This window comes from Drosophila nasuta, chromosome 2R, assembly GCF_023558535.2.
Source record: "Drosophila nasuta strain 15112-1781.00 chromosome 2R, ASM2355853v1, whole genome shotgun sequence".
Classification (NCBI taxonomy): Eukaryota; Metazoa; Arthropoda; class Insecta; order Diptera; family Drosophilidae; genus Drosophila; species Drosophila nasuta.
In genome coordinates this window covers 19,348,631-19,374,373 of record NC_083456.1, presented here as the reverse complement: position 1 = coordinate 19,374,373, position 25,743 = coordinate 19,348,631, and the positions used below count along the sequence as shown (strand labels likewise).

General features: G+C 41.8%; 1 protein-coding gene across 1 annotated transcript; it reads right to left on the bottom strand.

Annotated features, from left to right (window-relative positions):
* Positions 1–140: 140 nt before the first annotated feature.
* LOC132784675 (protein kibra) lies at positions 141–23,986 on the bottom strand. The gene is made up of 9 exons (XM_060790444.1): positions 22,924–23,986; positions 4,719–5,020; positions 2,872–4,576; positions 2,624–2,804; positions 2,170–2,560; positions 1,792–2,103; positions 1,606–1,726; positions 1,326–1,535; positions 141–1,262 (listed from the first exon to the last, which is right to left on the bottom strand). The coding sequence occupies exons 1-9, from the start codon at positions 23,151–23,153 to the stop codon at positions 875–877; spliced, it is 3,840 nt and encodes a 1,279-aa protein (XP_060646427.1). The 5' UTR covers positions 23,154–23,986; the 3' UTR covers positions 141–874.
* Positions 23,987–25,743: the final 1,757 nt, after the last annotated feature.

Sequence of the window (25,743 nt, the reverse complement as noted above, 5' to 3'; positions counted from 1 at the left end):
CAACAGGCTCGCTCGGTAAAACATAACAAAGTGTTTGCTTCTCAGTATTTGTTTGTGAGCTTTCTTAGCAATGACATATACCTATTCGGCATATGAGTTTAACTAATATGGTAGACGCTCATGTTCATTTCATTTTACATTTCTTTTTTTTTTTGTGTATTTTGTAGGTTTTTTTTTATAAAAAAAATTAATAGAATTCGTTTTGAGCTTAACAAAAACGCAAGCTAATTAAACTAATTAAACAGATTGGAGTAACATGCACTCGTGCATCAGTACACATTTAATAAATATATTTTGTTATAGTTTTGTTACTTCTTTGAACTACACTAAGATAAACGATATCACTATCTTCTATATGCATATAAAAAATATTCCTCTACATTCGTATAATTTGCTCAAGTCTTAAGAATACAGTTGGTTTCAATATGAATTTGACAGTTTAGAACGCGCAATGTGCGCGTTGTTCTTGGGTTTTGTTTTTTCAGAGTGTGAGCGGGGCGGGTCGGGGTTGGTGCGGAAGTTTTAGACAATTCATTTCTCAGTTGTGGGGTCAATTAGTATTAATTGACTATGGATCTATTTATATGATAATACTATATATAAAACTACGTAAGTGAGTTCTAAGTTATACGCTCTAAAAGTATTCATATCATTACTAGTATTATTGTTTTTGCTTTTGTTGCATTCGTTGGCTTCGTTCCAACTGTTCAACTTTCTCTATAAGGCACAGATTTTTGTTACATCAGTTTCGTCTACCTAGTTTCTCATCTTTTATACACATAAATACTTGTCGCTTAATGAAAATAAATACCAGAAAATAATAATTACAAATATGTACAGCTTAGGTGGGAAGGCGTTGCCAGCAGAACAGGGACTACACCTCCACGCCATAATTGCGATCGACGACATAGTCGTAGCGCTGCTGTTCTGTATTGGCGTCAGCCTTTGACGTTGGCACAGTGGACGCAGCGGCAGCTGGGGCTACGGCTGCGGCTGTGGCGATTGCTGGCGTGGTTGTTGTGGCAGCCAGTTTGGCAGCGGCGCCGCTTGATGTTACTCGATGGTGGTGGTCACTGAGATTCTTATTCCTGTTGCTGCTGGCCACCAAAGCCGTGTTAATGGCAATGGCTGTTTCGGCCACGTTGTCCTCATCATCATCCTCTTCCTCCTCCTCTTCGATAGCATCTGCGTCGGGTAGCATGAATTCGCTGGGCAATTCTGGCACTGAAAAGCCCTTGCGTGTAAAGAAAGAGATTTTCTCTCTGCAAAAAAAACCATAAAAATTAGCATATGGAGTTTGGCTTGAATTTTTGCGGTGTACTTACTTGAATGACACCAAATCTGGGCAGCCTTTAGGCACCTTGGTTTTGCGTAGTTTATGGATTTCTTTGGCGGTCTTCATTAGCAGCTTCTGCAGCTGGCGCTCCTCGGGGCACTTAGCGGGATCGGCGCGTGCCACCAAACGTTGGAACTCCTCATTCTCAATAGCCCAGGCAGCAATAAGCGGATCCTTGTTGTCGCAGGCCTTCTGAAGTCTATAAGCAACAATAAATAACTATATTAGAGATTCATTCTTACGTTTGACTATTGATTTTGTATACTTACACTTCCTTAAGGTTCTGCAGCTTGGAGATTTGATCGTTGAGGAAGAAGAGCTTGCTGTGCTGCGCCTGCAGATCCAGCTCCAAATCTAAGCTGGTGCGCGGTATGTGAGTATGATGCAATTCTGTAATAAAAAACGTCAGATTTTATTAAAATCAATTAGTGAGAGAAAGAGTTGAGTTCACTTACTTGTGACTGACTTGGTCGCCTTGGGATGGAAGCGCAGCGAACGCCGCTCAACAGCGCCGCGATGGAAGGTGTGTGGTGTGACACCAAAGTGCATGGCCGAGTCTGAATCACTGCGATTGAGACGGCAGTTGTAGCGATTCTTGCTGATCGCCGCCGATGGTGTGAACGTCTGCGACCGCTTCACGGGTCTGTCGTCCAACAGTTGCGACTGGCTGCGCAATTTCTCCGGTGGGAACGCGCAATCCGTGTTCGTTTCCTTATCGGCGTACTCTTGCTTCATGTTCTCTAGGTAGGCATCCAGCATGCAGCTTGCTATAGATACATTTGAAGACAATATAGTTGATAGTTCTATTGACTAAAAATTACTTGGATACTCACAATGCGTTAGGCCAATGGTGCTGACCAGTTGCTGTTCATCTTCCTCCTCATCGTCATCATCATCATCGTCACTGCATTGTTGCTCATTGAGGCGCACATGCTCGGGCAGCTCCTCGGCAATTTGGGCCTGCAGTTCCAATGGTGGCGCTTGATTGCGTGTTAGCGTTGAGGTTTGTGAGGATGTTATGGTTGACTCATCCGAAGATTCCTCTCTGTTGTTGTTGCTGTTGGCGGCAGCCGCGACAGCAACAGCGGCGGCAGCAGCTGCTGCGCTTGTGGAGGGCAAATCCAGCGGCTCAAAGCTGGGCATGAACTTGGAGCTGAGCACGTTGTACCACTTAAGAGTGGAGTCTTCTGGATTGAACTCGGCCATGCTGATTTGCACAGTGCCCTGCAAAGGAAATAAAACTTTCATTAATCCCAGACAAGAGGAAAAGAGCGAAGAACTACTTACGATTATCTCCTCCTTCTGGCCAGTCATGCTGACCACGGTGACCTGCAGGCTCTTGGTGAGCAGTTTGTCCAACGAAATGGGCACTGCGAAGGTGTCATTGAACACGGGCTTCTGGAAGTCACCCAACGCCTTGGTGCGAATGGAGGTCAATGAATTGGGCAGCAAAGCGGCGCGCAGATAACTGTAGAAGAAAGAGGGAAGTTAGCAAACGTTTCAATAAGCAACTACTTTTCAGTTGCAACACTTACACTTGCGAGTTGTCTGTGGTGGCGGTCCACAAGGTCGACAAGTTGTTGGCACGCTCCAGGGACACGACGAGCACGCCTTCGGGTTTCATGTACTTCAGCCCAATTTGCACTTGAGCTAATTCCTTGCGCGGTAGATGAGCACGGGATGCCTCAAAGACACCCGAATCGCCGGCTACAGACTCATTGCTGACAGCTGCCGAAACCGAACGCGTATTAGAGGTGGAAGAGGAACGACTGAGCATCTCTTGTGGCAGATCCAGCAGCGAAGGCTTCTCGTGTATGGGCGAGAGCGGTGCATTCAAATTGAGAGGCGAGCTCATGTTGAGCTTCTGCAGTTTCGCCTCCAGCATCATGCAGTCCAGCACTGTAGAGTCCAGATCATAGGGATGGGCTCGTACAACAGATCCCGGAACCGCGGGGGGAGCTGCATAGGCTGGTGGTGCGGGTAGCGTGGGTAAAGCGGGTAGTGCATTGGCATAGGTTGGTTCCTCCTTAAGGACATGTGTGTTTGTGCCCGTCTGATCGGCATTCGCATTGTATTTCATCGGCGAGGCGGGCGGCGTTTCCATGGACAAGCTGCTGCGCGGGGACAGCGACACCTCAGAGGCTGACTGTTGCTGCTGCAGCTGCTGCTGTTGTTGTTGTTGCTGCTGCTGTTGGTGTTGCTGTGGCAGGGCGGGATGCACGGGTGGCAGCCGCTGATGTTGCTGGAATAGACGCTGCGATCGTCGCTGCAGATCGATCACATCGATGGGCGAGTCCACGGCGAAGGGATCAATGTAAATGTCCGTAAAGCTGAGGGCGCTCTTGCTGCTGGCGGTCGATAGCGAACCGAGGCTGCTGCCGCTGCTAATCGAGAACGTGCTCTCCGAGGAGAATGACTTGAGGCGCTCCTCCAGCAGTTTGGTGGACTTGAGTGCTTCCTGCAGTTTGTCGAGCAGATGTTGCTTCTCCTCGTGGAAGCGCAGGCGATTCGCAATGCATGTGTTGGTGGCCTCGTAGGCCTCCTTGAGGTCCTCCTCGAGCTTGTGGCGTGTTTGCTGGATGACCTGCTTCTCCTCCAGACTGCGGGACTTTAGTGAAATGCTATTCAAATCGTTCAGCAGCTTCTCCTTCTCCTGTATGAGCAGTATGCGATCCTTGTCGGACTCCAGCTGACCGGGCTCAATGCGTTCCACATGATCCGCCAGCTGTTGCTGCAGTTTCTTGATATGCTTACGCCACTCCGCATACTGTAGCTTCGTCTTGGCCATCTCGGCGAAACGTGCACCGCCATTCAAATGTTCTCCGGCTCCGCACAGATCCGTTTGGCTGGCGACGCAGACACGATCGAAGGGCGAGGCGGCATTCAGCAGATCGGCGTTCTCTTCGTTGATCTGCTGTCGGCTCAGCTCATTCTTGATCTGCACGAGGCTGCGCATGAGTTCCTCACGCACCTTCTCGCCGGAGACAAGGGACTTGTGCACCTTGAGCATCTCCTCGCGTATCGCCTGCACCTCGGCAATATCGTAGCAGCCATTCTGGCGTGCATTGATCTTCTCGCCCACGGAGTAGAGTGTGTTCATGCCCCGCTGTGTGTACGAGATATCATTGGTAATGTGGGTCAGCTCCTGTTTGAGTTGGCGCACGCGTTCTCGGGCCAGCATCAGATCAGCGCGCAACAGTTCAGGATCGTGTCGGCTCATGGAGCTGGACGACGAGCACACTGCAAAGATACAAAGATTGGGCAGTTGTTAAGGGAAGTGTTTACGACGCATTCTCGAATTGATTGCGATAAATCTCTTATCACTGCTGTTCCACAGAAAGCAGTAATTAACAGACTTCACGATAATACTACAAATACTTACAGCTGCTGCGACTTGCTGCCAATTTGTTTAGGTGATTGTATTCTTCCTGTGCCAGAAGCAGACGCTGCTGTTTGACATCAAACATCTCGCGCTTGTTCTCCAGCTGATCCTGTGCCGCGGACAAATAATCGCTGAGCATCTGCTCCTGGACACTCTTCCACTCCTGGCGCGGATCTTCGAGCTGTGTGCTCTGCGCAATGTGATTGATATAGTAGCGACCAATATTCGAGTCGTATGCCTCCTCCCAGCCCACGGGCAGTTCATCGCCCACACAGTCCTCAAAAGATTGTGGCTTTGTGTATCTGTAAAAAGAGAGAGAGAAACATAACATTGGTTAGCACTGTTTGCAGGTTAACAAAGTATTTTGTTGGCTTATCAGCTTGTTTGCATAGAGACAACAAATCGCTAATGAATTTCCGTCGAGAAGATTTGGCTCTTTTCTATCGTTGTTGTTTTTTGCCCTATCTTAGATGTATCGTAACCTGTTTATCGTATGTGGCCAACTGTTCCCACGCCAACTAATTGGAAGCGTTTCTCTGAGCCCATTCGATAAGATTAGCAACAGCTTTGTCTGGTATTTCCTGTGTGCATTTTTTCGGTAAAACCTGAGCAAAAACAGCAACAACAACAACAACCACAAGGCTAACAACGAAAATAAGAAAAACATTTCTTAGACTCTCAAATATTTGCCATGCAGCAATGGAATGCGCCATACGACACACGACATACGACATAGCCCATATGCCATACTATATAGTATGTCTAATCTTATCGAGGTCGCATTTGCCTGGTGCGGCAAAAACCAAAAACCACACAAAAATAAAAATAAAAAGAGCTAATGACGATGACGTTGTCATTGCTGCTGTTGCTGCTGTTGTCGTCGCAGCGGCTAAGCATTTTTACTTCATATTTTGACCAGTTATTTGTTTGCGAAATTCAATTTCAATATCAGCGCAACGCAGCGCAGACAACAACATTTTCGCATTCCAATGATAATTACTAATCTTCATAAATTAATTGCTCGAATTCGAAGTATACTCACACCAACACGCACACACTCAAGCTACCCCTCCAATCCACACAGATAATGTGCTTCAATTGAAAAAATATTTTTGTTTTCCTTAAGGCTGGCATATTTATATGATTTGTTAATTAATCATTGCTATGGAATTCGCGCGGCCATTAAAAAGCAGCAACGCAAAGGCTGCCCGCTACGATAATAAAATGTTCGCCATATGCGCCAGATATCGCCACACACACACACATACACTAGCACAACTCTTCCTCACATATAGATATACACAAGTGTGTGTATCTATGGTGGCTCAACTGTCCGACAGTTGCGCATTCAATGGGAATTTTCCAAGAATAAACTTGCCGCAGAAGCTGCTGCAGCTCAAGAGAGATATGATCAAATAAGTATATAGAGTCTATAGTATCGTACTCGTTTACGTATCTCTTCGGGGTAATTTTGAATTGTACTAATTTAGCTGGAATATGCTGGAAACGATTAACGTTTACATATCGATCGTCAATGCTCGAAGATCACCAATGTGTAAACAAAGAGTAGAGCAATTGTATTGCTGACTAAGCAATCAGAGTATCGGCTGATTTGAACAATGGGTTTAACAACTACTTCTACGACTGCTAACATTATAATTATCGAGCGTGTATAATTGATTCAATTCATTAAAAGGCAGTTATGACGCGTCTCGGGGGGACGACGTGCACTTGGTCAGGGACACAAGCGATTGCTTAGGCTTTTGCCGATAACACAACGTTTGAATTGGATGTGCTTTTTTTTCTTCTTTCGTTTCTTTTTATTATTATGGATCGATTTGCTTAGAGCAGAAGTAATCGTATGTTTGGCTGGAAACAAAGACCATACACGAATTGCACTTGAAGACCCATATAGTACTCTATACAACAACGGCTTTTTGTTGTTTAGATAAAAGCAATAATATCGAGTAAGACAGCGGAAAATGGCACAACAACAACAGCAACAACAACAACAACAACAACAATAAGAGCGCTGCAGCTGTAATAAATAAACAGAAAACGTAGCTAAAGACATGTCCCAATCCCAATCTCAGACAGTTCCAAGTCCGAGTTGTTCGTACGTTTTGACATAGAAAACGATCGAACAGCGCGATCGAGCAAAAGGCAGCGACTGAAGACAGAACATGACTTTGATGTCAACAAAAGGTGCAGAAGGTGATGAAGAAAAAAAAAATACTGACTGAAATAGAGGGGCAGCAACTGAGCGATAGAGAGTGAGAGACGGAGGGGAAACTGTAACGGGGATTCATAATTTGAAATCAACAAGTTTTGTATTTATTTTCATTGGCTTTTCCAGCGTTAGCGTTAGGCAATGGCACAGTTGCTATCTGCTTGAATTACGATTCGTCTTTGTTTATTTGCATTCGAACTTATTGTGTAAATAATAAATAATGATCGCGCAACCCAACTGAGACATCATCACATACAATACCATTATTATGTACTCAATACTCAATACTCGGTACTGAGTTTTGCAAGTGGATATATATGGTTGCTGTTTCTAACGAAATTGCAATGAAACAATACATCGGATGTTATTTTTATACGTACTTTTAGGATCAGATCGAAGCTGCTTCTATTTCTGGAGCAGTCGCAAGTCCCTACACGATAATTACAATTATTATTATTGACGCGGAAGTTTGAACAGGTGTCAAGTGTGGCAATCGCACAGCTGGTCGATCGTTGGCTGCCTTGTTGCCTGTTTTAATCAGCTCCAGAAGAAAAGCGTATGCAAAATTTTTATGGTTTTCCATTAGTGTCTCGAAGAGATTCGACTTGACTCACTTTGACCTCAGGGCAAATCAAAAATCAATGAATACACACACACTTTGGGGTGTGTGTGGGTGTGACATCAAGTAATAGATAGGGCTTCCTTTCATGCCATGCCTTGCCATGCCATGGCTATAGCTATTGCTGATGGAGGCACAATGAGCGAATGAACGACCAAGCGACCAGTTGTTGGCTTAACTAACTGGTCAACTGGCTAAATGGCTGACTGGCGAACTGGTCAACTGGCTAACTGGCTAACTGATTGGCCACAATAAACGTGGCGTTTTACTCGTATTTTATATGCATACTGTAAGAGCGGTCAAGAAATCTGCATAAATTACAAAAATTGTAAACAAAATATTTATGGCCCGATGCCGACGCTGTAATAAATTCGCGCTTTAATACAAAAAAGAGGCCCAAAAACCTGTTTTGGGCCAAAAACAAAAAAAAAAATGAAAAAATATTTCAGCATGAATTTCGTTGTCACAATAGCGACAACAGCAACAACAACAGCAGCAGCAGCAGCGACACCGTCGAGAGTGCGGCATAGACATGGATGTTGTTGTACATATCTCTCTCGGAAAAAAAAACAAAATAAACGTTAAATGTGGCCATTGATGGTGACGACAACGCGACGCGTCGCGTCGCAACGTCGAAGTTGTCATTAGGCAGCACTTAAATGAAATGCACACAGATACACATTTCTATATAGATACATATATGCAGATACAGATACAGATGCAAAGATACAGATACAGATACAGCTACAGATATCTAGGCAAGCATAGATACATTTGTATAAACAATATTATTTAACTGTTTACGACGCGTTTTATGCTAATTGCCAATCATAAAATGTGTTTCTTCTTTCGTGAGTTTCTTGGCTTGCGGGGAATCTTTTTCGTACATATTTTGATAGCTGACTTTGGGTTTATTTTTAGATACAATATGTAAATGGTAAATTTTCGAAGCCAGTTTCAGTTTCTCGCCCAGCACACATTCTTCTCTCTTACAGTCGAAGTCCAAGCGAACTTTTGTTTTTTTTTTCGGCAACCTTGTGACAAAAACAAAAAACGCGTCTTCAAGTTCTGTTTTTCTTTCATCTATCCAATTTTAATAGTCTATCATTAATTCAGTTGAAGAATTTCAATTTGATCGACCGGGCACCATTCATTGTATTCATTGTGGAGCCGGCTGATCATTTAGCAATTCAAATTCAATCAAGAACCATAGAATTGTTTAGGCCGGTTTTAAAAAATTCCATAAATCGCTTTGGCCAAGAGTGGCCAAGCTCATCCAATCCAAATCACGTAGTCTCTGCGACGATGGCTGTCAAGTTCTGCTCTAATTGTTTACTCTATTTCTACGCTTGTTTTGTTTTTAACGGAACTCAGATAATCAACACACGGTCTTCCACTCTTAGAACGCGACAAAGCCAACGATTTCCGGTTTATATAAAAATACAATTTCAAAATATACGTATAAACCCAATCGCATGGCCCACTTGGCCTCTGCCTTTGGCTAAGCTCAGAACCCCAGCAACAACCTGAGTTATTTATGCAAAAAGCAAAAATAAAATAAAGGAAAAAATCAAGCCACATTTTTCTCATATCTACATAAACATTAGAGGCAATTTATCAGGCAATCATCACATCACCTTGACATACCTACATGTATTTATAAGTTCGAGTCAATAAACAAACAGTTGACGCAATTGTCTCAGACTCGATTCTACTCGCCTTCAATATGCGTGTGTGTGTGTGTGTGTTTTACGTTATGATCGTGTCATGTCATGTAGGGTATAGGAAGTGCTTAGAAGTAAGGAAATGCTGCATTACTTTTAAGATGCAAGATACGTAACTCTTTTTTCCAACTTATCACAATTGTAGATACAAGATAAAAATACAAAATTTGTCAAAGTAGTTGATTATCTTCTGCTCGCTGACCCACATAAAGTTTGCTGTCGCTTTTAAATAGAATATAGAATAAATAAGAGTTGCTTTTTTTCAGTTGAAGCATAACCAGAAATAATACTTTTTTTCATTTGTTGATTAAATATATATAAGAAAAAAGTACAATTGTTTTGTATTATTATCACATATTTCTGTCGTCGGTTGGTTAGTTGCTTTGCTTGCTTGCTTCCTCTTATCAGACATCGTTCACAAATATTTAAGAGCTTAATCAAATTAAGCTATAAAGGTCGTACGTCGTTTTATCTTATCGCCATGAGTTGTTGTCGTCGTCGTCGTCGTTGTCGACGGAGTTCGTGTTGATGTGTAAAAATAAAAAAATATGATTGCCTTATGATTTTTTAACTTATTTCAAGTGTCGTTCACATTGAAATAGTACTCGTATTTCTGCGATGGTTAAAGCTCTGTTGATCTTTCTCTCTTCCCCTTTGTGTTGCTTTATTCGTTGGGGGCCTGGGGCTGTGGCAAATTAAAAAGATATTAACTGCATTTCCCGTCTTCGTTACCCCTCCATGACTATATCACACTTCAACTTCCTTCCGGCGCAGTTTTCATAATTTTCCAAGCACGAGGGGAGTTATGTACAGAGACTGACGGACGGAAGGGTTTGGACGGGGGAAATTTGACTGATAAAAACGGAAACACTACACAACACTCCGGCAATTTGGTGTGGAGCTTATCAAATGCATTTTATGGCTCGGCTCTATGTGCATTTTAAATAATTTCACAGCCAAAGTCAATGAACTGCGTAAGCGTCAAAGTTTTATAAAAATATTTTTCTCTTTTCATTTTTTATTGTTTCCATGTCTCCAGACGCAATTCGAGATAAGCCCAAGGCATTTTTTTCTGGCTGTTCATTATCTATGAAAGGTATTTCACAATTTTTTTCTTCGTCCAACAGAATAAACCCAACGAGTGAGAGGAGACAGGGAGAGAGAGAGAGGGTTTTGTTGTTTTGTTTTTTGTATGTCAACCGTCTATGAAATAAATATGTGTACGCCGCCTTTCTTTCCCGAGACTCGATATCTTAGTTTCGTAAGTGGGTGTCAATTACAGCGTTAAAGATCGGCCATTGAAATATGTGTGTATGGATGTGAAACAGAGTTCGACCTCCGCCCAAAAAGTATCCGAGACTCTGAATGAAGCTCGGGGGCCATTTGCATGGCGTGGGCCGATGACATTAGTCACGGCAACGAGTTGGGAGCTGTGGAAGACCCAATTCAAGCTATTGTCGAATAGTGAAGAGACGAAGAAGAAGACGAAGGCAAAGTCGAACTCGAAGTCATAAGAGCCAAATTACCGCTTGTGGCTGTGCTGGCTCTTCAGCTTTTAGCGCTCATTTCGAAATCACAAAATGTCTACCATAAATTCCAAAGTGAACAATTGAAATAAATTTTTGCGCCATGCGCAATGCCAACTGCATACAAATGAACTATTAAAAAATTCATAGAATTTATACACACAATCACACACACACACACACGAGACAACAAAAGCGCCCACTTGGAGTACGATCCTCTCCTCCCCGTCGTCCCCTGTTCGGTGGCTCAATGCAAAAGGCAAAATAAACTTAAATTGAAATTTATGATATTTTATGACTTGTTGACGGGCATTTTTTTTGTTCGTTCGGTGCGCGCGTGTAGATTTTTGGAAAAGCGCTTGTTTACTTTCAGCGGGCACTGTTTGAAATTCCAAAAACTGCCAAAGAATAGAGAAAATCAAGATCTATGAGAATTGCCCGGCGAAATTCTACAGAATTAGTAAACAGCACGAATCGTAGATGCTCACATTCAAATACAAAAAACTATCTACCCTTCATTTTGTTGAACGTTTTCGCAGGGTATTTGGTGCTGGCAAGTTATGCGGGCGAACTTTAATGCCTTCATCGTTGCTGCCATTGATCGATGAGCGTTTGACGTATTTTCAGATACATTTATTTGTATCTACAAGTATATATGCATATGGTATTCGGGGTTCTGGGTTCTGGGCTCTGAATGCCCCCATACATATGCTAATTGGCAAGCATCTGAGGAGAAGAATGTGTGTTTGAGAGATCGATCGTATGTATGCCAATATTTTACTGTAACAAGCATACGAAATTGGTTTTCTCGCTTCGCATTTCTTTCATTTTCGGTCGCTTCTCATCTAGTATTTTTTCACTGTTGCTGTTCATTTTTGGGGGAAATATGCAAACGGTATTCGGTACGTCAACAAAAATTCGTGGTATGCGCATTATAAAAGCTTTAAATTCGACACGACAACTCGGAAACATTTTCGTGTGTGTTTTGTTCGAGAGACGCCCACATGGAACACGCCAAAAAAAAAAGACGACAGAGATCTACATCTACTCGAATAAATATTTCACACAAAAAATTCCTGCTAAATGCTACGTGTGTGTGATTGCTCTACAAAAAAAAAAGAAAAAAGAAAACAAAGAAACCTTGACAACGTTGTCAAGAGCAAATTTAAAAAAATCCAAAACAAAAACAAAACAAACAAGTGCAAAGTTTGCTTTGAACTTCTTGGATTGCAAAGTGTCCACCTGTGCAGTTTCTTCTTCTGCTGGCTGGTGACATTAGCCGATTCCCGGAATTCTTAAAGTAGCTGTGCCAAGCTATGCCATACTTAAACATCGGAGGCTGTTCTCTTTCTTTCTCTCTCTCCAGCAGGCAATAGATACTTTTGAGTACCTCAAAGAGTGCAGTAAATGATATGCTGCTGCTGGCCAGTGCAATAACATGAGATTAGTAGGCGCGATCGTGCGCCTCCTTGCCACCTCCCCTCGCACCCAAGTTGCCCCATCGTCATTGCCATCGCAACGTCGCCGTCGTCGTTGTTGTTGTAGTCGTTGTTGTACTCTGTCATTAACAAAACAACTGTTGCGACCTTCACATACCAGAGCAACCAAGCGACTGTGCGCCGAGCGCGAGTAGCGAGCAGTGAGCAGTGAGCAACGCGCATGTGCACATACGTAGATACTCTCAGATACTCGGATATATACGAGTATATATATCTGCTACACACACACATCTGTATGTGTGTACTTATGTATGTCGCATATTGAAATAATAATAAGGCGAAAAATCCGACTGAAAAACGTGAATGCGAATGCGAAACGCGAATTGACGACGACGACGCGACGTCAAAGCCTCAGACAGCAGTCGACAGCAGAAATTTGTTATAAGATGTATATTTTTACATATGTGCATACACACATATACATATATATCTGTATCTGCATCTGCATCTGATAGAATATGCTCGGCATAATGGGAAAGTGCGCTGTGAAAAGGGAAGTTGCATTGTAAATATGACGAACGCTTTAAGTTCAACTGGGGGCGCATTCCTTGCATAAGGTCGAGCGTATAACTGGGGGAACTATTAACGTACGCTTTACATATGTACATACATACATACAATGTACAGAAGACAGCTTGTTGCATACGCTGAGAATTTAGCTGGAAGCAAGCGTTACTTTTTGCTGAGAATCCGGCCATGGGTAACGCCGTGTCTGACAAAAATTTCTTAGCAAAATATAATTTTGCAGTGAAATTCCAAAAGGGAAGCGAGTGAAAATTTCATTGGAATCATTTTTATACGCAGCTGAAAATACACACACACACATATTTTTTTTGCTTTATTTATTTATTCGTTTGTGAATTGCTCTCTGTGTGTTAGTTTCCAAATATTTTCTTATTGTGAAATTTTGCAATTTCATAATTTATGGCCAACGAAAATAATTCAATACATATTTCAAATAGCGTTCGGTATTTTTGAGCAATAATTTCGAAAATAATAGATTAAAGTGCATTTCTGAATACACGAGAATACGAAAGCAAAGTGTATTTAGAAATGAAATGAACATCGAGCGATTCGGGTGTTCGCATAGAATATTAAGATTATTTATAGACACAAGCGAGATTTCTGCTGCAGACAGTTTGGAAATTCTCAGCACGACCAAAAAAGCATTTCACAAATATTGTTTTCGTTTTGTTTTTCTTTCTGTGATTTTTATTTTGCACACTTTGTAGACAGTTTGGCTATTCGCATCACGGCCAAAATTATTTCAAATATTTATTCATTAAATATATATTTTACACATATGTACATACATATCTTTTTTGTACATGTGTCTTGACATTTTGCTTTACATGCCAAACAACAGCAAAGAGGCATGAAAATACTTTTCGACAACTACAAAAACACAGAGCAGCAGACGAAGAATGAAAGCTGCTGACCAAAAGGCAAAAATAAAAATAAAACAAAATAAATAATAAATTCTTGTTGTTTTTGGTTTTTGCTTTAAATGCCGCATGTCAAATGGGCCAATTAACATTTCTGTTTCTGTTATTTGTTGCTTTTGTTGCTTTTATTTTACGTGTCTTTTGTTTATAAATAACAAAAATGTTTTGTTTAAGTTTCGCTGCCGCTGTTGTTGTTGTTGTCGTTGTTGTATGCAAAATATTTGTGCGCTGTTATTTTTAACGCCAGGTCATAAATAAATAAATTATGCATGCATTTTGATATCAGCAGCGATTTGTTTTTTCTTTGCTGTTGGCTTTATTCTTCTCTTCAATAATTTCTATATAAAAATGTGATCGAAACAAAACCCAAAACCCAAATCCAAACAGAATTCAAAAATCCCCAAATACCAAAAATTCCTAAATGATTGTTTTCCATTTTTCGCTGTTGTTTTGTTTATCTTTCCCCACACACACACACAGAGAACGTGAAAGATTTCCAATTTTATGGTCAACGCTCGTGGCAGTCTAAGGAATGCAGAGTATAGCAAATTGATTTGCGTTATGCGAATACAAAGCGCTAAGCACAGTAGCTAAAATGTGAATATATGTATATAACTGAAAGCAAATCAGAAATAAGCGAAAATATGCGATTGAACTGCATTGCATAAAGCAGCTGCGAGGGACTTTAATTACGCATCTATCAGATACATTTTCGATTGAGATATTCATGCTGTTGCTGTTGTTGTTGATCGAGCAAAAATGCACGACAAATGACACAAAGTACATGCATATTTCAAAACAGCAGATGTACTCGCTTTATATGTGTGTGTGTATCTATGTATCTGAATGTGCGTGTGTGTGTGTGTGTGTGTGTACGCGATCATTTACTCCAAAGCAAACAAATAAACAAACGCACAAACATGCATAAATAACTATAACTCGTTGCAGTTGCAGCACAACAGCAACAAAAATGCAACAGCAACCAGCAACTAGCAACGGCAACGGCAACGTCAACGGCAGCAGCAGCGACTCTTGCCTCCAGCAAAGCAACTCACACAGATTCTTGCTGCCGCACACACACACACACACATACACACACACGCTAGCTGTCGACTGCGCAGCGGCAGCGACTCAGGAATGCGGTTTTGACAAGTTCTTCTAAAATTGTACGAGCAACTTTGCTATTTACGCTATGAAACGACAACAGCAACAGCAACAACAACAACAACGACGACGACGAGAGCTGGCGAGTGTGCGAAGGAGCGCGGAAAGCAGAACAGCCAAGAATGCAGCAATCGGGTGGCTCACACAGCGCAGATACCCTATAAATACTCGAGAGAGCAGAAGAAAAGATACTTTTCAGTGTTGTACCTTTAGCTAGAGCTGCCTCAAATGTTGTCAACTTATTTCTCAGTTCGAGCATAGCCTCTATCTATGTCTTACAGGGTATCGCAACTAGCAATCGCGCAGCAGTGGGAGCGGGAACGGCATCCATGAGATTGAGGAGACAGAGACAAAGAGTGTGCGCAGCAAGCTGCTTGAGGCAAGCCCACCACCAACAACAACAACAGCAACAACACCAACAACGGCAGCAGCAACATTGGCAGCAACTGCTGTTGTTGGAAAATATTTCAAAGTTGCAGTGAACTCGCTGCAAACGCGGCACCAATTGAATGCAATTTGTGTGCCTCTATCTGTGTGTGAGTGTGTGTGTGTATCTGTGTGCATTTGTATGTGGATGCATTTATTGAAGCAATGCGCGCATTGCCTTAAATGCCAACTTACAACTATTTCTGCTGCTGTTGTTGGTGTTGTTGTTGCTGTTGTTGCTGCCATACTACGCTACGCCCAGCTTTTTGTTGCTGTCGTTGTTACTGCCTTTTGTATTTGGCAAACATTCCAAACGGCTATAAAATGTTCTTATTTATGTATGTATGTATGTTTATATTCTGCAAGCTGCAACTGAGAAAAAGAGACTGCTCAAGAGAGGGGGCAGGCAACAGAGATGCAACAGAGTTGCTTTGACATGAATGTCAGCTTTGCGCATTTAAGCAGTTTAATCAACATTTTTTTTTTTTTCATTTTTTATTCCTTATTCTGTTGGCTGCAGCAGCTTGGTTGTCTTCTAAGACGATGACTGCCAGAAGAGAACCGAAGCCGGTTTCTTGGCCATTTCATGCATGCATTTCCCCTCCACCTCCCCTCCCCTCACCGCACTCCCCTCCTCGCACACTCCATTCCACTCACGCTATGCCATGCCAACAACATCTCCCCATTGCATGGCATTCTATGTGCTTCACTTGAGTGCCGTGCATCTGTATCTGTATCTGTTGCCATAGCTATAGCTAATGCCGAGAGTGTATCTATGTATCTACAGATACACACATACATATATATGTATGTAGTGTATGTGAAGCTGTCGTCGTTGTCGTTGTCGGTTGTGGCACGTCGCGAATTCTATGCAACGTTCAAATGTGATTGCACTTTTCTCAACTTTGCACCGACAAAACAAAAAACGAAAGAAAAAAAAGCAAAGCATGAGCATGGCGCAGTTTGCGCCGAAAGTGTTGCAATGCTGACCCACAAACCAATAAATTCCAGCTTGAGTATCTGTGGAATGCAACCGAAAAAAAAAGTTGAATCGAATCAACAACGAGAACAAGAAGATCGGACACAAAATGAATTATGCGCTCAGTGCTAAACATTTTGACAGCACACGCAGCCAATGCATTGCCAAAGCTAAAGATACAACAACTACACACAGATACACACACATACACACAGAGAGACGAATACTTGTTGTGGCATTTGGGGAATGCAGCCGAGAGACGACCTCTGTCTGGTTTGCCTTATCACTTCATTAGGCCATAAATTCGACAACAAAACATGAGCACAAAAAGCAACATGAAAATTCCACAGCGCTTTTTATTGAGTAGCAGGCAGCAGGCACAACTCTCAAGCACCTACATAACAGATGCACAGTTACAGATGCAGATGCTGCTGCTGATGGCGATGCAGATACTTCGTGGTAAAGTTCTGCTCCCCCCTTTCTCCTCCCGCATATCCAACCACAGCAGCGACAGCCGCGTGTCCTCTTCAGAGTCACGTTAATTATGCAGCCATTCGGTGCATGCATCCAAAAAGATACAGATACAAATACACAAACACGCGTGCGCAGCGGCCATAAGCCTGCTGCTGCTGCTGTTGTTGTTGTTGTTGCTGTTGTCTGCTCCACGATCTTGAGGTTGCTGCGAGACTTAAGAATATGTTATGCGCACTCAAATGGCATTCGGAAAGTGCTACTGAAAAATAATACAAGTTTCGTGCAGGCAACAAAAGAAGCCAACGAGACAACGGAGACACACACACACACACACACACAAACAAGGGCGGGAGTTGAAGAGCAACAGCAACAACAACAGCAGCAGCAAAAGATACCAGACTGGGAATGTCTTTAAGCCGAAGTCTTCCACTTCTTCCTGCTTCTGCTGTCTTTGGGGAGATGCTCATAAAGTGTTTTGTTCGAGAACAGCTGATTGCCAAACGTATGTGTGTGTGCCTGATTAGGGCAATTAATTGCCAGCGATTGGAATGCAGATGCCAAACAGGGACTCTCCAACTCGAATATAGCCGCTAGCCACGGCAACAACCAACAACAGCGAGCAACGACCAACAAGGCAATAGCATACCAAGCAGCTGCAACACATGGCACACATGCCAATTGTGGCATGGTATGTCATGGTATGGCAGCAACCCGGGTTGCCAGGCATCGTATCGTCGTTGTATGCCATGGTATGTGGCATGGGTTTGGTTTTCGTTATTACTATACTATACTATAGATATATTTATTTCTTTTTGGGTTGGGTCAAAGGATCGCTGCTGTAATGAGTTCACTAACGTTTTGGATTACGAAATCAGGAAATGCTTAAGCAGATCAACACGAGATACAGTAAATACAGTTATGCATGTAATTCGAAGTCGATCGTTGCATTTTTTGGGCCTGTCTGTCTCCTTCCGCTTCAGAAATGGCATAGCAACGGGGCATAAACAATGCGAAAAGTATCTCACAGCAATTTATCTTGAGTATGCACATTCCTGAGCTTGTTTCGTTTCATTTCATTTTTGTTTGTCTGTTTTTTGTGTGTTGGTTTATTATTTTCCATTGCATGCATGGAAAATTGCTACCTTTGCAGGCTGCGGCAACGCATATATCACGATCACTCAAGAGCCAGCTCAGCACATGGCGATGGCGATGGCGACCCAAAACGTCGCCGATCAGCAATGCAGACGAGCACAAAAAACGAGCAAGAATGAACAACAACAACAGAAAAAACGCCTGCGGAACGCGCATTCAAAGTCAGCTCGAAATCCAAATCCACAACAGAATTCAGAGAGAGAGAGAGAGGGCGAGAAACAAAGTTTACTACAGTCAAGCTCTCAAGTTGGAGCTACTATATAGAAGATATAGGAGACGACGACGTCGGCCCCATATGTTGTTGCTGTTGACGAAGGGGGCCCCAAACTTAATTTTCTGCTCACGTTTGCAGTTTTGCAGTTGGGCGAGTGAAAAATTGCCCAGCTGCGGCAATGACAGCTGAATTATTATAAATCGATATAGGGAAAAAGGTATTTTCAGTTCAGTTCAGTTGAGATCGAGCAATAGGCTAGATTGTTGTGTTTGTTGTTGGCTATTCAAGGGCTCTGCGCTCTCTTAATTAGCACATGTTGAAAAGGAAATCATTATGCTTGATAAAAATCACAAGTGTTGATTGCAGTTGGAGTTGAAGTTGGAGATGGAGGGTACGAAGAAGTCGAAAAGTAGTTGGCAGCAGCACAAGTGCGAGAGAGTTGACAGGAAAAACTCACACAGATCGCAAAACTGAGATCGCAGTTTTTATTTCTTTTTGCTTGTTGGCAACTTGCAGCTCACAGTTTGCAACTAGCAACTTGCAACTGGCAATGTGGATGTGGAAAAACAGCCGCTAAAATGGGCAAAACATGCAGTGCGACCAGCGCAGCAGCGAGCAGCGAACAGCGCTTATGTATCTGCCAGATACATAATGTATCCATGTATGTGGTGGCATCGGGTCTTACGCTGTGAAGTGTCGCTGCCGTTGCTGTTGCTGCTGTGGCTGCTGCTGTTGCCAGCAAGTGCAAAGAAAATATTTTTTGACGCTTTGGGCCGCTGCAAACTAGAAAATGTTGCTGCTGGCGACGTCGTCGTCGCGTTGCATTCATGCGCGTAATCAAATTGTAATCACGGCCTGGACGAAACCAGCAACAGCCACAGCCAGAGCCACAGCAACTCCAGCAGCAGCAGCAGCAACAGCAGCTTTTTCTTGTGTTGCTGTTGTTAAGTGGAAATACTTGTTGCACAAATGCAATGCAGGCTGCTGCTGCTGTTGCTGCTGCATATCTGCAATGTGCTACAGTGAAGCTCTTTTAAGTACAACTGGCATTTAGATTATAGTTTATGCAGCAGACACATATTTATTATTTGCAATCTTCACAATCATTAGTTTAATTCCTTAACAAGCCACGAATGCAATATTTATGCTGATTTCTGAATACCTCATCAATCTGCATTGCATTTGCAAATAGTTTTCAAGTGTATCTGAGATTCGACGTTGCAAAAGATAGTTTTACTTTTTCTTGATTTTGTTGTGCTGTTGTTGTTGTAGTTGTTGTTGCATTTGCCTTGTGCAATTTATTAAATGAAAAATGCCGTTTTGCAGCTTTCCAAGTTGCATTGCCTGTGTGTTTGTGTGTGTGCGAGTGTGTGTGTATAGATGTGTGTAAATCTTAAGTATGTCTATACATTCGTTGGCATCTCTCGCAGCAGCCAAATTGAATTTTATGCAAATTTTACTGTTTCTGCTTTAGCAAAAAAAAGTGGAGAAAAAAATCAGCCACATCTAATGTATAATGGCACGCATGAATATATATATATACCTATATGTATTTATCGTGTATATAGCGCATATAACATTAGCATTTAGCGGGTTTTATGCAATTGCCAATTGGCAACGGATACGTTAAAGAAATGCCTCTCGCATTGAGACAGAGAATTAGAACAGCGCCTCATAACGAGCTACAGATACGCATATCGATCAGATAATTGACTCGGTTGGCGGCCAGAGATTGGATGGAATGGCTGTTAGAGATCGGATCGGTTAGAGATAGGCCCCCGCCGTTGGCGCCACTGTGTTCGACTTATCACAGCAATGGCCGCGCTTTCGCTAGGCCCATTTTGGCGGCTCAACTCAACTCGAATCGACTCAAATCGACTCAAGTCGACTCGACAACGATTTTTATGTAAAACAAACGAGTTCGAGTTGCTGTGAGCCGTGAGCCATGAGCTGATGTTAGAGTTGTTGCGAGCTATATCACAACCGGTAGCTGTTATGGTAGCTGTAGTAGTTACAATGGCTCTGATTACAATATGTGGATGATGATGGCTTTGGCATCCATCTTTCGAGCTGCGCAAAATGTGAGCTAGAAGTTGCTTGTGATCGCAGCATTCGATCGAATATGCATAATTATTTATGCTTTTCACATTGATCGATGGATGAATCGAGAAACTGTCACCAAAAACAAAACAAACAAACACACGCACACAAAGATCGTCAACTCTTGACGCTTAACAGTTTATTTTCATCATATCAGACTTATGTATGCTTCTGAAACTTCAGACTTCAGACTAAACAACAAAAAAAATTCCACTGTGTCGCTGGGTTATGGCAAACAATTGGCGAAAAAAACAACAACAATAAAAACTGGCCAAAATCGCTGTTAGCATGGCCAACAGCAACGCCAAGCTTCAACAAAATAAAAGAAAGAAACGAGAAAAAAAACACATAATAAAAACAAAACAAAATAACGCCCGTCGAAAAGTTGTACAGACAAGTGAAATACTCGAAACATAAGCAGCATGCCATCCAACACAAACACACTCTCACAAAAGTATCTTAACTTTGGCGATGCGTTTGGCTAACTTGGCAATTTCTGATATGATAATTAGAGAGCAGTGCTGTAATGGCGCTGTAAAGAGTATGCAGGGTTCGGCCTTGATTTCTTGCTGTTGTTACTGTTGTTGTTGTTGTTGTAGTATCTGCTGAAATATTTGCTCGCTTCCAAATGCGTCGCGTCGTCGAGAGACCCCCAAAAAGAGCCCGAGGCCTGGCTCGCTTCGCCTCAACTCGACTCGACTCGCCTCGCCTCGCCTCATGGTAGAAATTTATTTATGGCTTATTGGAATTTTTGCGCGCTACCGGCAGCAATTTTTAAAATTCAATAACAGCCGGAGAGCGGGAGCGGGAGTGAGAGCGAGAAAGCGATACTGTGATAGAGATATGGCCAAAAAGCGAGAGAGCGAGATGTACTACCAAATAATTGTGTGCTTGCTGGTCGAAAAATATGTGCTTAATGCGAAACGAACTCTCGACCATCGTTCGTTTTCAAAATGCCAATAAATATAACCAAAAGTTTATAATAGATCAGTGGGTGGCACAAGTGTGAGGAGGGGAGGAAGGAGGAGGAGAGAGGTAAAGAGCTAGTTGCTGTAGATCAGTGATTGTAGACTTATGTATCTTCAAGGACTCGATCTATCTTGCGGATGATGTTGGAGATCTGTAAATGGCATTTACAGATTGACGCGTTCAAGGACTCTCGTTGCTTGTTGTTTACTTAGCCATAATGTATCTTGGCCTTCCCAAATGTATCTGTATCTGAAGCTGAAGCTGTGTGTATACAAAATCTAGTTGATGCATAACCCTAACAAATGCGCAGATGTTTCGTTTTATTTCCAAGCAATAACGAACGATCGAGCGAACGAACGAAATTCCTCAACGCTTTCAGTTTGTTTAATTCAGTGAAACATTTTGAACAATGTCCATGCAATTTGAAACAAACAAAGGGAATGTTTGTGTTAATTGAAAGCGTGAAGCGCACACACACACACACACCCGAACATCTGTGTCTGAATGTATGTGTGTAGATACAACAGAAGAATTTGAGAAATCAATTATTTCGAAACTGCAAAATTCCTACATACATTTGCAATTGTTTATGGTAAAAAGATAGACAGCGTGAGAGAGCGAGCGAGAGAGAAGGCGAGCCAACAAAACGAGGAAAAAATAAAATAACAACAACAGCGACAGCGGCAGCGGCAGAAATATGTGAGCGAACGTCGAGGCGAAACGACAACGACGACGTCGACGTCGGCATCGACATCGACGACGGCAAAACGCTCGTGGGGCAAACTAAAATGTATCTATGCGATACATGGCCTGATGTGGACGCCGCCGCACTTGCCCTGCGATCCCCTTTCCAACCAATTGCAGCTCGCGTTGCTCTCCCTCTCTCTTGGTCTGCCTCTCTCGCTGTTTGCTTGTATGTGTGCGTCTGTCTGTCGTCTCTCTATCTCTCTATTAGTGCTGCCATTGTATGTGTGTGTACACATTACGTATGAGAGGTTTTTAGTTTGCTCGCCTTAAATTTTTGAGTTGTACGTTTTTGTGTTTTTTTTTTTCATTTTTTTTTTTTTGCAGATCATTTGCTGAGCTTTATTTAACTTTTGCTCTATCAGCTTGGCCCCCACCACCATTTCATTGCCCCTTCCCCCTTTGCCCTGTTGTCTGTGTGGGTCTCTCGCTCTCTCTCTCTCTCTCTTGTGCCGTTCGCTTTGCTGTACATTTGTTGTTGTTGTTGTTTTACATTTGAGTTTTTGTTTGTTGCTGTTGCCGTTGCTCAGTTTCAGTTCGTTTGCTTGGTTCAGTTATACTTGGAGTCTTAATCATCGCATAGGAATGTTTACATACTTAAAGTTTTTGTTGTAGTTGCTGTTGCTGTTGTTTTGTATTTTGTTTTGCTGCCCCTGTTAAAATATGTAATTTATTTTGCTTTTATTGTTGTCTCCCGTTTTGCGGCTGCAGCTGCCTTCGTTGCCGCTGCTTCTTCTTCCCGCATTCCATTGCACACACACACAGACGCAGGCAGATGCACGACGCACCTTTTCTTTCCGGTTGGAGTTGAGTTGGAATTTATATGGGTTTTTTCTCTCCCTCTCTCTCTCTCTTTTTGTCTTTCAGGCTTTCTCGCCATAAGATGTATGTGTAGTATTTTATAGTATGTTTGTGTATTATATATAAAGTGCACACTTACCGATCTCGGGGATCCAGCCATGTGGTCTTTTTGTTGATATGATCTATGTAGTAGGTCTTGCCATCAAAATCCCTGGCAATATCCCAACCATCCGGCAATGGGAATTCGCTGTGCTGTCCATGCTGATGATGAAAGTGATGCTGCAGATGATGATGATGTATTTGCGGTGGATGTCTCGTTTGTTGCTGTTGTTGTTGCTGCTGTTGCTGTTGTTGTTGTTGATTCGACATTTTGGGAACAAAAAAAAACACACAAAACAAACGTTGTCAGTCACTTGGCGCGCGCGTTTTTTTTTGCAGTATTTTACGTATCGGTTTCTCTTGTTTATGCTATTTTGCTTTGTCTTCTCTTGTGCAATGTACTACAAGCGAATAGTACAACAACAACATAATTCCACGGACGCGATATACGACGATAAGCGAGAGAGGAAGCGAGCCAGGGCGATGCACAGACAGCGAGAGAGAGCGAGTTAGCGAAAGAGAGAGAGAGAGAGGCAGCTAGCAAGGCGCGGGCGCGCGCTCTCAATTATTTATTTATTTTTTCATAACTGCATTCCATTCCAACACACACATTTACACGCACAAGTCACACACAAACAGGCTGAAACTCTCGCGCACGACGCGCCATACGATGATCACTTTATTGTTGTTGCTTTTGGTTGTTGGATTTTTGTAGTTGCTGATGTTGTTGTTTTTGCTGCTGGTGGTGGTGTTTTTATTGCTGCTTCTTCTTCACTTACAAGTCACACACACACACAGAAATTAGTGCAATTTGAAAATTGAAATGCTGTTTATTCGTTTGCTTAATTAAAACAATTTAAAAAATATTTCAGCTTCTGGTTTTTCGAGTCCGAAGTGCGGCAAAAAATAAACTTAACGATCCAAAAAAGTATCCAAAATGGCTTTGAGCGCGTTTTATAAATTACTTGTGTTTCTTGTTATGTTTTATTGGCACATTTACGAATTTAGTGCACACACATTTTTTTCGAAATATTTTCTTGTGTTTCAACTTTTTTTTATTCCATCAACTTCTTGAACCGCACGACCGACCGCACGCTTCAACAAGAAATTCTACAATAACAATATTACAGTTGGCCAACTCTTAACATGGGAACAGAAAAGGTCTCTGTTAAGCTAACATTCGGCGCTGCTAACTCGCTTTTCAACTCAAAATGGCACTGCTAAGCGGCCATTTGAAATGCTTATCGTTCATGTAAATCGTAAGATATTCCATACATATAAATTAATTTCGGTTATTACAATATTATCAACAAATTTTGCAAATTTACTTTATATTTATTAATATGGAATTGAGCATTTCTTCAGTTTCAGTGAGGTAATTGTGTCACATAAAGCAATTCTGTTACGTGTGGAGCCAAAAATGTTAAAATCCTTTCGCTAAGTTATGTCTTCGCTAAGCAAGAAAAGTTGACACCTGCTCATCTCATTAAAATTTGAGTTACTTAAATAAAAACCAGAGGGCGCCAGTACTACTGAAATCGTTTCAATCAAGTTGCGACCATTAAGGATATATTATATTATTTATGATATTAAGATGTCAGCTTAGTTGAAAATAATATACAATTTTTGAATATTAAATTAAATTAAAATAACGCACCTTGTGTACCCGATTTGGAATATATAATTTACCGAAGAAGGTGTAAGAAGGTGACCATAAAGGTGGATTTTATTATTTTGGTATATTTCCTCAGCATTAAAATAAACATTTGAGAAATTTAGCTTCTGGTCACACCTTAAAAGAAGTGTTCAAATTAAACGGTTTCCAACAAGTTTTCATCTAACGGAAATCAATATATTTTGTTTAATTCATACATTTTAGTTGTTTAATAACTCTTAATTGTCGAGAGTTGCTTTCAAATTGGTTAATATAAGATCGTTAAACCTGTAAGAAAGTACACCATTTGTAAATCGTTTCCAACTGTTGTGAAATATGATTTACATAGTATATGAAGCTAAAGAATACAAAAACGAAGCAACGTACAAAATTTTCTTTGTGTCATGTTTCTCTTGTTATTCTTGGATGTAGACATTATTGTGAATTATAAAAGTCAGTTTTCAACACTGTAATGTAATTTTAATTAGTTCTTACAGCTGCTTGAGCCGTACGCGCCTCTTTTCATTGTGCATATTATATTATGCTCACACACACATACACATAAGTACGTAAATGTGTATAACTCATGCACACAATTACCAGCAAAGACAAGGTAGACATTTTCTTTCGCATGTCTGCGTCTTCGTTTCATTCGCTGTCTTACTCTCGCTTGCTTGCTGCCTGGCTTTGCCTTCTCGCCACTTTTACTTTGTGCTGTCGTCGCCTTTGTTACGCCTGAACCGCATTAATCAGATAAGGCAAGTGGAGTTACTGAAAAGGCAGCCACGCCCCCTCGAGGCAGCGAACCGCCTACACAACGATGTGTTTAGCTGCCGTTTGTTTTGATTTTTGCGGTTTGCTCAATTATTAGAAACAGCGCATAAAGACAAAATGGATGAATGAAGTACCCCGGTTGTTCTGCTCTTAGTGTTGGAAAACAATAAGAATTAGGCTTAGTGGTTTGTTATTACCAGCACTATTAACTGTTATCGCAAGTGCTATTATCGTTTATTATGATCAATTCGATAATCGATAGCAGTGATTTAGCTCGAATGACCAAAGTGAGTTATCGCGAATGCTGTTAGCTTTTATCCAATCGATAATCGATAATAGTGATTAGTTCTACATTTGCGCAGAGATATTTCGTGTGAAGAAAATTTGGCCAATGCAGATATGGAAAGAAAAGTTTAAAAAACACTGATATTA

Excerpts from the sequence above, each read along its gene's own strand:
- LOC132784675 (XM_060790444.1), bottom strand. The coding sequence starts at position 23,153 with ATGTCGAATCAACAACAACAACAGCAACAGCAGCAACAACAACAGCAA. Across the intron at positions 5,021-22,923 it reads TGGCTGGATCCCCGAGATCG|ATACACAAAGCCACAATCTT; the intron begins GTAAGTGTGCAC and ends CTCTTTTTACAG. Across the intron at positions 2,104-2,169 it reads CACCATTGGCCTAACGCATT|CAAGCTGCATGCTGGATGCC; the intron begins GTGAGTATCCAA and ends ATGTATCTATAG.